We start from the raw sequence: 12028 nt of genomic DNA, 5'->3' as shown, positions 1-12028 counted from the left end.
CATTGGCTCTGTGCTATGGCTGAGATGTTTTCTGTTAACACCTCAGTAGTGGGGTGCCTTTTTGTCTGAAGCAGAAGGCGCTATGCACTGCTATGATGAGAGTAAGGTAAAGTGACTGAATGTATTCATGGCTGCACACAGGGCAGATCGGCATGGGCATGTGTGGCCCTGCATGAGTAGGTAGGGTGCTGGGATGTCTGGAACTGGAGATGTGTGTGCATACTGGGATCAGGAGTCGGGGTGTGTGTGTGTGTGTGCGTGCACGCGCAGGACAGCTCTGTATCTGTGCACCTATACTGTGTGTGAGTCAGCTCATGGATTTGGACTTAGCCAGGAGCAAAAAGAGGGACACTGTGCTCCCTGGCAGCATGTTAGAGTGATACAGGTATTTTCCACCTTTAAAAGTGAGAAGGGAAATCTCCCCCTGACTGTTGTCATCCCTTAGAGACGTTTCCACTGTTCTGATGTGCTCTCAGCAGGACTGACTTACTGTAGGGTAATGGCAGTGACCCTAACAGTGTGGCATGGACACTTCTGGTGTGTGAAAGCATAAGCTTTCAGAGAGCTGCTCTCTGTTTGTAGAGAGCTCTTGACAGGATACAGGACAACTCAGGACCAAAGCTGAGGGAATGACACAGGTTCCCAGAAGGTGCCAGCTGCCTCCACAGCAGACATGCAAGAGAAGCTCTGTGCAAGGGCATGAGGCACAGCAAGCACTCGAGGTCTGACTCTACTTTATTTGTCTGGGAGGGCCCAAGGGTGAAAGGGCACAAAATGGGCCTGAGGCAGAGGAACAGAAATTGAGCCAGGTGCCCTGACCCCCCCCGAAGCATGTTGCACTACTTGGGTGAGTGGAGCAATAGCACAGTCTGTCTGTCTGTCTATCTGGGAAGATGTATTTTGGGAGGACCCCATGCTTGACTGCTCTCAGGTACCTTTGTTCATCACTGTCCCTTCCTTCCTAGAAGAGTTTCATGCCACAGAGGAGATTTGTTTTTGCTCTTCATGTTCACCTTCTGTGTCACCCATGAGCGGCTGCCTCTTCTTCAGCTCCCGGTGGTACTTGGCCATAAGGGAGGCATAGATGCAACCATAAGCCGCTGCCACCACCATCATGATGCAGACAATGCCGCAAACCACCCCTGCGATGATCACAGTGCCGATGGCCCGGCGCACGCTCACAGGCCTATACCGCTGTTTCTGAGGACATCCCACACTGGGCTCCACTTCTGTTTCTGAGCCCGATTTAGATTTGGAAGGAGTTGGGCTTCCTTTAGTGCAGGGTGGGCCAGTATTGTCCAGCACTGTAGAGCTGTTCTCATCATCCAGCTGGGAGCAGTAGTTAAACATCTCCATGGGCACCATTCGCATATCCTTCCCTTTCAGCTCCTTGGGCAGGGTACAAGCCAGCTGGTCGATTTTCCCACCTGTCCCAACAGAGATAACAGGAGTGAACCACAGCTTCATCCCAATACAGTGATAGCAGAGCTAGATCCTCACATGGGGCAAGGTCCTAGGACTCAGTTTATACCTGCTAAGGATTTGCCTTACAGAAGTCAGGCACAGCAGCATTACAGTTATCAAGTGGATAACTGCTTATTATAGCAGTGGGGGCATTGTGGAGTAGAGAGAGTATTCAGAGAGCTTCTCTCAGCCCCAGAAAGCAGCCATGATCTAGTGCTGGATGTTCCTAGAGTTCAAGGGTGACACTGAAGTCAGGAGGTGCTGCAGACCCACATGTCCTGCCAGATCCAAAGGTGGAGGGAGGGAGTGCACCTCCATGCACTGGGCAGAAGGAACACATGTGATAGCCTTTAAAATTATTGTTCTGTCTAACTTGGAGACATTTTGCATACCTTAGCCCTCCACAGCTGGAGCAGCTTCAACCATGGCAGCTGGCTGGGATGCTTCTGCCTAGGTTAGATTTTACAGTAGAGCTCATGGTGCATGATATCTGCATAGACGTCTTTCAGGCCAAGACATGAAAGCCCTCTGAAACCATCTATTAAGTCAGCCTTATACTGTTTAGTGGGTTATGTAAGTGTCAGTAGAACCATTTTAGAAAAGGAGAAATTAAAGCAAAAAGATAGGACCAGGCTGTATCTTCTCAAAATAACAACAGACACACAGTCCCATCTTCTAGCAACTAATCCATCCCCCCTCTGTGAAAATAGTGACAGATGTTGAAACAAATGCTTGAGCGAGTTTGGGCAATTTCTTTGGAAGGAGGAAAAAAAAGCAAAATTAACTCCATGTGCTTTCCATCAGCTTTGTGATATGAGAGTCAAGAAAGAAAACAAACCAAAAAAAAAAGAGGAAAGTGGCACTCGTATGCTTGTTTGATTCTGCTCACACAAATGCATATTTCAGACTGCAGTGGAGCCATAGGCGTAGATAATCTCTTTGCAGCAGGGATGTGACAGCTGACTGTTGCTAGCCACATGATTTGAGACCCTTTCCTGCTCATTGGCTCCAGCGACAGAAGGTCAGGCCTTCCATCATCATTCCCATAAAATGTGCCATCTTTCTTGGAGTCGCACCTCCTGAAAGCACATCGTCCTGTCGGCACTCTTGCTAAGTGATACGTACCTTTCCAGCCTTCCCGATTTTGAGGAAAATCTGGAAATACAAACTTGTCAAAAAACTGCTTGGTTTGAAATGACAGTTTTATAGCCAGGCTGACTTGTGGCCTAGTTTGTTAATTCGAGCTTTAGTTTGGGTTTGCCAATATTAATTGCAGTATTTTCCTAAGTGGCACTGTTTCCTATGGTTCTTTTGTTGAAAGTAAACTTGATGCTTTACAGCCAAATCTGGCTTTTAGTTCTCATTGCTTAAGAAAGAGAATGGGATGGTTATTGTCAAGCGTGAAAAGCATTTTTTCTCTTTCGGCAGAAAGAGTGAGGGGAACTCATAATCCTAAAATTTTGATGTTATTTGAGGAAAGGTCTTTCCTCTAAAAAAAAAAAGTAATCTTTTAAATTAGAAACGAAACAAGTACATAGGACAACTGGGGCTGCAGAGGACTTCTCGGCCTGGCAGTGTCGTTATATGAAGGTAAAGTGGTACTAAACTGTCTCTTAGCGTTGTAGCATGGTCCTCATGCTCCTTGGCTAAGATCTGGCATTCAGATCAGCCTGACCTGTGAGGTATATCTGCCTGCTTCTTCCCTATCTGCCTTTCCAAGGAAGGCCAGCGCTTCCACCGCGTGAGCACCTACCTCTGTAGGAGAACCACTCCATCCAGTGCTTGAAGTCTCGGAGGTTGCAGTCGCATTCCCAGGGGTTGTCCCCAACCTGGAGTTGCTGCAGGCTGGTTAGTGGTTCGAAGGTCACCCTGTCCAGGCTCTGCAGGCGATTGGACCTGAGAGAGAGGGAGCGGAGAGCGGGCAGGTCGTCGAAGATGCCCGAGGGTATCTGGGCCAGGCCATTGATGGAGAGATCCAGCTGACGCAGCAGGGCCGTGTGCTGTAGCAGGTCCTTGTCCAGGGCCCGGATGCTGTTGTTCCTCAGCTGGAGCTCTGTGAGGTTCCCCAGGTCACTGAAGATGTTCTGAGGGAGCTGGTCCAAGAAGTTGTTGGATAGGTCCAGCCTCTGCAGGGCAGAGAGGTTGGAAAACACGGTTCCTGGCAGGATGCTGAGTTTGTTGTTGAGAAAGAGGAAGGTCCTGGTGTTTGTGGGGATGTCTGAAGGGATGGAAGAGAGGCCCAAGCCACTACAGTCCACTTCCAGGTTCCCACTGTTGCACTTGCAGGAGGAAGGGCAAGCAAAGAAGGACTCGGCAGCACATAATGACAGCCAACAGCCAAGCACTGGTAGGTGAAGAGCAGGGGAGAGAGAGCACACGTATTAGAGCGGTGCTTTCCATCCTCATCCACTGCCACCTTGAGCCCAGCTACAGCTACAGTATGACCCCCACAGCAAAACTCTTCACTGCAGCGCCCTGCAGTGTAATGAGCTTCCTCACAGAAACATCCCTTTACTGCTGCCCTGCTCCCTGGCAGTATGACTTTCCCCTGAGCCTTTTTTTCATGAGCAAGCGAGTAAATATCCTTCCAGTTTCACAAGGAAGTAAGAACAGTGCATCCCAGAGGACTTTGCTGCCAGATACTAGAGCACTGGAACCTGTCAGAGGAGAATGGAGCAGTGGGATGTGTCACCTCTGATAAAGGACAACTCCTTCTGAGCAGTCAGGGTTGAGAGAGAAAGGATTGGTATATAGCTAAGAAGCTCTCTTTTTTTTTTTTATTTCCAGAAATAGACCTGTTAATGAAAAGCTTTTAAGCAAAAATGGAAACAAAACAACCTACATCTCATTTGTGCTCCTACAGTTTGAATCCTAATCTTTGTGATTATCAGACTCGGGTCTAATTTAGCCTCAAGGTATCATTTACTTTCCATATCCACGGTGTGTTGTGTGGGCCTTGTGGCAGGAGACTTTTTTATGAATTAGATTACATTACAAAGGCATGACCAAGAAAACTGTTAAAATGTAATAAGGAGGCCCTAAACCACTGGACTCCTGGTACTTACCATTGCACTCAAAATAGTTTCTGTATCCCACAGCAATAGCCCCACAAGTATCTCCTTTGACCAAAACTGCCCATAGCAATGGAGAAGAGGAAAACAATGCAGGTTGGTAGTTGAAGAAAGGGGTGTTAGGAAAAGGATTAGCATGCATCCCCTTTCTCTTGCAGTGTCTCAAAGGTAAGGTCAATAAAACAGCATTTTTTCGAGCCGTTGTGGATCACCAATCCAGACGTGAGTTCAGATACTGTGAGTGCCATCAGGGCACTGGTTATGAACCCTCCCTGGAAGCCAGTGGCTTTTAAAACTCCCATTTCTGTGACAAAGAATCATCAGCAACAGGAAAGCAAGCTTTGTGCCTTCCGTCATTAGAGGAGTGGGAGCTATGTTTAAGCAGACTATGTAAAACATTTGCATCCTTCATCTTAATTCCTTTTGTGGAATTTAGATTAGTTTCTTCAATGTGGGAAGCAAATTCAGCTCCCTCACTGTTTTTTAAGGTGACAAGTTTGAGCATTTGATTAAAACTGAAGCAGGTTTGTCTGTATGTCATGCCCTGTTCTTTTCATATCTCATTTTTCTGCAGAGAAGGCAATCACTTGGGGCTGGTAGAGTCTTTTTAGAGGTGAATGGTAGCTAAAATGGATTCATTTATTGTCTCGCTCTTCTTTCCTGAACAGAAAACCAGATTCTTCTATCCTACCTTTTTGCAGAGAACAAACAAACAGGTGTTTTGTTTCTTGACCCCAAGGGAATTGTGAGAGGACAACCATAGGAGAGGGAGCCATGGAGACCCATGCTCTGGAGAAGCTCTCCTGGAACAGCTCTGCAGTCAGCTGTGCTTGTCCTCTCTTCCCTCGCACCACTCTTTCTAGGGTGTAGTCTGCCCCATAGCCCATTTTTTTTAATACTGACTTGGCTTCTGTTGGTTATGCTGCCTTCATATTCAAATCCTATCATCCTGTGTCAGGTCTTTTTGTGTTCCCTTGTGAGAAGTGGCAGATTTGTGGACTGGTAGACTAAGGAGAACCACACAGCTTGGATCCTAAGCTACATGACTTTATTAAGGACCAAGGGATAAGTGTTCAGAGAAAGTCTCAGCTCTTTTTTATTTCATCCATCCTTCAAAATTCCTTCAAGAATTTTTATCTGTCATGCAGTTGAAATCTCCAGTGTACGTCAGCCCAGGCCATGCCATTCTGTGTGCTCTTTTAATGATAATTATAGATCCTTATGGTGAACTACAAGACAGATCTTTACCCTAAGCACCTCTGTGCTTTCTTGTCATGCAAAGGTTGGGGTCAACAGCAGAGACTGCCATGCAAGCAGATCATAGCCTGTGGGCTGGCGCAGTGCAGGTACTGGCTGGCTGACATTTAATTCCATTCAGAACACACCACGCTCTTCTTGTAGGGAGAGAATTAAAAGAATGGGAGCTGGAGTGGGGAAGGGAGAGAGCCCTGCGTCACTCAAGTGACCCCATATTTTCCTGGATGCTTAACAAAAGTACAGTATTAATAATAGATTGGCAGCTGTGTTGATGAGATAACACTTATAGCTGCTTTGTACACCAAGAAAGGCAAGAGCGGACCATGTGTAATGCTATACAGGTGGCAGTCTGTTCACGGCTTATCTCTCAAAATGCCCCGACTGGGTGGCTGTGGGGTTGCACCAGTATGTGTGCTGGCAGTGGCTGGTAGGAATAGTGTCTCAGGCAGCTGGCTGTGGTTATGTTCAGAAGCTGGGTTCATGCCAAGTTTCTGCAGCCATGTAGAATGTGCCAAAAATGTCTTCATGTTACCCATATATTTCTCTGTGCTCTTGAAAATATTTTACTGAAATGATAGAGAGGAGAAAACCTGATTTCATTTTCAGTCCCCACAAGAGGAACATCCACTAGGATGTGAGCTGAGACCAAGGAATTCATCACAGTGGCTAGGAAGCAGCTTCACAGAAAAAAAGTGGCAGGGACGCAATGGGCAGAACTTGAAGCTGCCTTCCAGCCCTGCAGAAGGATGAGTAGTATGTGGTTTTGTGTTAGGGGAAGATGAAGTTTCTTTGTGGGGTGTTTGGTGACTCTAGTAGGTGGCAGAAAGCTGATCCAGGAATATCAGATAAAGTCAAGACTCAGTAGCATTCATTATAAATAATTTATACAGCAGTCTAGTCTGTGTGGATGGATTACAAAGACACCTGTTTTCTGGTGAAGGAAGTAATTCCCTCAGCTTCTTACAGCTGTACCCCTACATTTGATCAGGAGGACAGAAGCAAGGGAAACCACAGACCCTCTCAGCTGCCTGGCCATGCAGTAGCGATGGACAGGTACATTCTCTGAAGCCTCACATCACCCTAGCAGTCTGCTCTGCACTCAGGGATACTGTGGCAGATGCCCTGGTCCACTGGGAAGATGAACAGGCTGAACTTTTACAATTTAATTTCAAAGAGGTCTTCTTTATTTTCTCCTTGATTTTCACTACATGTGGCAGTGCCCAGTAGGAGAATTCTGCATTTGCATCCTGCATTCCCTTCTGATTTCTGTCATGACTTCTGCCATGAAGAGCTGGGAGCCTTGCTAAGCAACCTATGTATAAACCCCTACCACAGAGAGGAGTCTGCATCCTAGAGGATGCCAACCTGTGAAATATTCGGGGTGGATCTTTTTCAGTGATATCTGTCTCGCTGTTTCTCACCTGCCAGGCCCACTGGAATTCAGAAGCAATCATCACTCACTGTCCCACTTTAAGCCCATCTTCAGCTTTAGAGTCTCGCTCTCCCTCCCAGCTAGCCTGGCCTCTAAAAGAATCAGGAATTAGTTCAAACATCTCCATTCTTAGCTGTCCCTCTCCCATATTCTTAACCCTGATGTGACCTATTTTCTTTTCACTCCCTTGACACAAACAGGATCACCATACTTAGTACCTGAATAGGCATTACTTACGACAAGCCTCTTGCCACCTCATGAGGAACCTGCTCCTCCACCGGTGGCCAGCAGTGGTAGGCAGCATTGTTGTCTTCTCCAGTGTGTCTTCACATCCACCAGCCAGCCTGGCCCACAGCCCCAGAGGGAGGAGGAATGACCTTGTAGCCTGCCTGCCAGGTCCTGGAAGGGGAAAGCAGAGCAGAGCAGGTGGGAATCCATTCCCTGGGCTCAGGACGTGGGGCTGGGCTTGGTATTGTCCTTTCCCCTCCCCAGCTAGAGTTTTGCCTTTGAGGCATCAGCCCCATCTTGGAGGGGAGATGGAGGATGTTTCAGGAGGCGCAGCATGATGAAGGCACAACATTAATTCACTGTGACCCTCGCAGTGCAGAAATAAAGCCTGATTCACCTAAGTGACGAAGAGACAAGCCTGGGCTTGAATAGCTTGCTACGGTAGCGACATTAGCCTCATGCTCAAGGTTAACCTGATGAATTGCTGAGGTGACCCTGCCAGAGCAGCAGACTCCAGCTCATTCCCCCTCGCCTCCATGCAGGCTGGTACCACCTGTACATCCTCTCCCTGACGCACAGCTCAGGCTCGCTGAGGTCTGGCCACCAGCGGCTGCCAAGACGCTTCTCCCCATCCTGTGTTCCCTACCAGCGTTTCCTTTCTCTTTTTAAGGTGAAATGAATGTGGAGGCTAAAGCAGGGCTGAGCAGAGCACAGCTTCAGCTTGGGGATTTCACACTGCAGCAACTGCAGGAGCTGAAGACTGAGCGAGCCTCTGAGGAGCAGGGAGGACCTGGGGCGGGGGAGACTGAGTGGGAGTGTTGAAAAGAGAGGAATTACATCTTAATTAGAAGAAGGAAAAATGCTCAGTCTAATTAGAAACCCAAAGACCATAAATTCTCCCTTGACAGTAAGTGACTGACAACTGGTTCCAATTTCCTTCCCTTTTGGATACAGACAAGCAGGAAAAGGGAAAAAACTCTGGACCCTCCTGTCCCCCTGCTTGCTCTCCTGCTGATTGTGACATGCCACCCACAGTCACAGCAGCAGTTAGATGGACACATTGCAACCAGGGTACAAAAATAAACCATCCTCCATCCCCTCTGAGGGGCTCTGACAACATCCACAGACATTATTTTAGCTGGGCGCTGCACTCCCACTGGGACGCTCTCCCCACACACGTGCCAGCTGCTACCCCTCCCCCAGGCTCCCATGACTGATTTATTTTATACAGGAATGTAAACTACCAGGAAATATTCAAATGAGCATCTCCATGAGAAAGATGAGCAGGTTCAGTGCCTGGACTAGTGCATTTTGCAAGATCATTTACCCAAATGCCAATGTATCAAATAGATTAATACCTCTCACAGCACCGAAATGGATCCAAGCTTCACCCGCTGCAATCCCCACTCCCCAAACTGAGCTGGAACCCCTTCCCTGCAGTCCCTGCTGAAGGATAAGCCACAACAAATAGCTGTCCCCATTTGATGCTTGTGCTCACCCTGGCTAAGAAGACTTTCAGCTTCCCCCATAACAACGCCTCCATCCTAAATGCCACCCCTGAAGCTCCTGTCCCTGGCTGTCAGTATTGACAAGGAGGATGAAAAACTGCAAGCACTTACCTGGAGGAGCTCTGTCTGCAGCCACTTCCACCCGACTCGCCTGACACTGCCCAAATACAGCCTCTTCCTTCCCTCTCCCTCCTTGACTTTCACTCCCCGGCAGCAGGCTTTCCGTGTGCTCTATTTAACTCCCTACAGCACAGGAATAAACGGCAGAGTTAAGCTGACAGCCACAGAGCCTTATCTGCCTGGGAGTTGATCAGCTCCAAATCCCGTTGCCCAACGATCGCGTCCTTGCTCTCAGCATTAGGGGCTGCCTGCTGCGCTCTGCCTTTCCCTTTTCCCCACCTTCACTCCATCTAACTTTGTCAGGGTTATAGATAGCTCTCTTCCCTGTGCTCTTGCCTTTTGGCTCTGTTTTGTAACACCCCATCTGTATCAGCTGGCTCAGCTCCAAGCAGGGGGGCTAAGCTTTTTAAAAAAAACAAAACAAAACAACAGCTTCCCTGGGGGGTGCTTCATGACACAACTTCCCGCTGCGGTCTCCCTTCAGCCCAGGCCCCCCACTCAGTGCCATGGACTGGTGTCTTCCCCACCCTGCTTGCTGCTCTGTGCAATTCAGCCACACTATCCCCTGGTGACAGTGGAGGGCTGAGAGCAGGACAGGCATACCCGGCTGTGAGGACTGTGATGGGACAAGGGTTTTTTCCCCCTGGCTCTTTCTGCTCTGGTGGGGCAAATCCAGCGATTGCACTCATTTCTGGTACCTCACAGGCGCCTCCTCCTCTCAGGCAGCACCAAGGCTCAAGCACAGAGTGCAGGGTAGGAGGAGCAGCCATGTATAAATAAGCCCTTTCCCTATGTTTAGAATTTATTACAGTGCATGGTGATTAACACCTGTTCAGGCTTTAACGCCGTCTCCTGCACTGCAACATGCACAAAGATGGAGGCATCTCGATAAACCTAAGAATATTTTAAAAGCATGTCACATAAACACAACACTCCCCGCCCCATAAATAGCAGCCACCCTTTGTGTGGTCATACACATGTTCCTAAGACTTCAAAGCAGCTATCTTCATGTACATGTGCAGATATAGTTGCCAATCTAGCTTACATTTACAAATGTGTGCACAGAGTTGGGCTTGCACATGTACCGGGGGCTCTTCTCTGACCCATGTTTATCAACATCCATGTCTTGCACAAAACTGCCTGCTTCTCCAAGCATAACATATGCTCAAGTGGCAGAGCAGTAGATTTGGAATAGGTAGAGGTTCCTGACTGCTGAAGTGCAAGAGGCAATGAGCTTCTGCATTTATACCTTGAAGCAGTATGTTCATGGAGACATTTTAATTCCAAGGATCCAGAAAAACTCAGTCTCTCCCATGCATCTATTGCCCATAAGCACCTTAAGTCCCTAGTGATGAATATTCTGCAGCCAGGAGAGAGCAAGGAGGCAGAGAGGATTGTTGAGAGTTTCTTCTTTAAACATTTTCTCTGTCTTGTCTTGAATTCTGACTTAATAAGCTGCTTTACTGTGGCCCAAGAGATGCCTTCTGCTCTGCAGAGCACCAGGCCAGCTGTGCTCACTGCCAGCACTGCGAACCCCGTAGTCCTGGGGCCACCAGCACCTGCCTGCACCTCAAGGCTCTCCAAAGCACCACCAAAGCTGTCTGGCTGCTTTCAGCCTGACAGTCAGGAACTTTTCCAGCAGCGAGGACTCTGCCAGACCTAGGAGTGCCCCCCATATACCCCCAGCCCAAGACAAAAGGCACCGTGAACTAGCCTGGCATTGCCTGGGTTTGGGGTCTCAAAACTGAGTTGTAGAGTTTGGAATGCTCCAAAGTCACGCAAGGGCTCCACAAAGCAGGCATTAGTCTTTCTTCCAGGCCTACTAGATGGTTCCTCCTCCCTGGAGCAACATGTCAGCTGAATGTCCTGTGATCCATGGGACACAATGTCCAGAGCTTTCTTCCACATGCTTGGAGTTGCATCTCTTTTCCAGATTCTGGAGAAATGAACAGTAGCCTGTGGGGCCAGTGATGGCCTTTTCTTCTTGCCGTTTGATATAGGACAGTGAAAGACAACTTTTTTTAGCTTCAGCTCAAAGCAAGAGAATGAAATCATCCATTTCTGGCCCATGGACTCCAGTGGGCAGAAATACACTGAGCTGAAGTGCCACTTGGACATTTGGCCTGCTGTCAGACTCTAGAGGATTCTCTAATGAGGATTCCCCTAATTAGCTTGAACAGGGAAGTTTACTGCTGGGAGGGGATGCTGAGGAGATTGCAATGACTCTGCAGCACTTGCCAGGGCATAAAAGCTACAGCAGGCACTATCACTGTCTTGTGCTTCCCTTTTCCCTGCCCAGACACTAGTAATGTGTGCAGTATCACTCTGAAGCCTTAGCTTTCGTAAGTCAGGTCCCAAGGAGCACACTGTGAGGGTGGGGAGGGTTTCAGTTTGCTGCATCCACATACTGTTTTAGTAACACTTCCCAATTCCATGACACGTTCTGTCCAAAGCTTTCCATCTGCTTTACGAGTGACTCTTACCATGGTTGTAGGTGCCAGTGGTGTTATTTTGTATTTAATGACCCCCAGAAGTAAGGCTTTTCCAGTAGTTCCTCTGCTCTAGGTAGGTGGTAAGCTATCCCATTTTCCAAACTCGGACACTGAGGCTAGAGAGGCAGGTGACTGTGTCACTAGGATGAGTTGCAGTCAGAAAGAGAGCCCAGCAACCTCTGTCTCTGATTAGATCTCCTATTTCTTTGTACTAACCCTTGGATCATGGCTCGGGGATCAGACTTCGTTAACAGCCTGGCTTATAAGCACTGGCAGGGCATGTGGGTGACCTATATTACAAAAGGATAGGTAGCAAAGGCTGCAACAGATGCTAGCAATAAATTATCAGGAAGCACACACAGACATTCATCCCTCCCCCACTCTTTCTTTAACAAGGGATGGCAAAGTCGCTTTCGTCTTTCCAATGTTGAATTGCTTTAGCCTTGATTAAGAAAG

At 48.1% G+C, this 12028-nt stretch overlaps 1 protein-coding gene across 1 annotated transcript; it reads right to left on the bottom strand.

Moving 5' to 3' along the window:
• Positions 1–717: 717 nt before the first annotated feature.
• LRTM2 (leucine-rich repeats and transmembrane domains 2) lies at positions 718–9094 on the bottom strand. The gene is made up of 4 exons (XM_010184390.1): positions 9072–9094; positions 7462–7623; positions 3218–3808; positions 718–1427 (listed from the first exon to the last, which is right to left on the bottom strand). The coding sequence occupies exons 2-4, from the start codon at positions 7526–7528 to the stop codon at positions 973–975; spliced, it is 1113 nt and encodes a 370-aa protein (XP_010182692.1). The 5' UTR covers positions 7529–7623; positions 9072–9094; the 3' UTR covers positions 718–972.
• Between the last annotated feature and the right edge of the window lie 2934 nt (positions 9095–12028).

This window comes from Mesitornis unicolor, unplaced genomic scaffold, assembly GCF_000695765.1.
Source record: "Mesitornis unicolor isolate BGI_N332 unplaced genomic scaffold, ASM69576v1 scaffold39405, whole genome shotgun sequence".
Lineage (NCBI taxonomy): Eukaryota > Metazoa > Chordata > Aves > Mesitornithiformes > Mesitornithidae > Mesitornis > Mesitornis unicolor.
This window is presented reverse-complemented; position numbering and strand designations above follow the sequence as displayed.

What these genes read in the sequence shown, in the direction of transcription:
- LRTM2 (XM_010184390.1), bottom strand. Translation starts at nt 7,528, where the DNA reads ATGCTGCCTACCACTGCTGGCCACCGGTGGAGGAGCAGGTTCCTCATG. An exon ending in GAGGTGGCAAGAGGCTTGTC is followed by an intron (nt 3,809 to 7,461) that starts GTAAGTAATGCC and finishes TTCACCTACCAG; the next exon opens with TGCTTGGCTGTTGGCTGTCA. An exon ending in GGAGTGGTTCTCCTACAGAG is followed by an intron (nt 1,428 to 3,217) that starts GTAGGTGCTCAC and finishes CTGTTGGGACAG; the next exon opens with GTGGGAAAATCGACCAGCTG.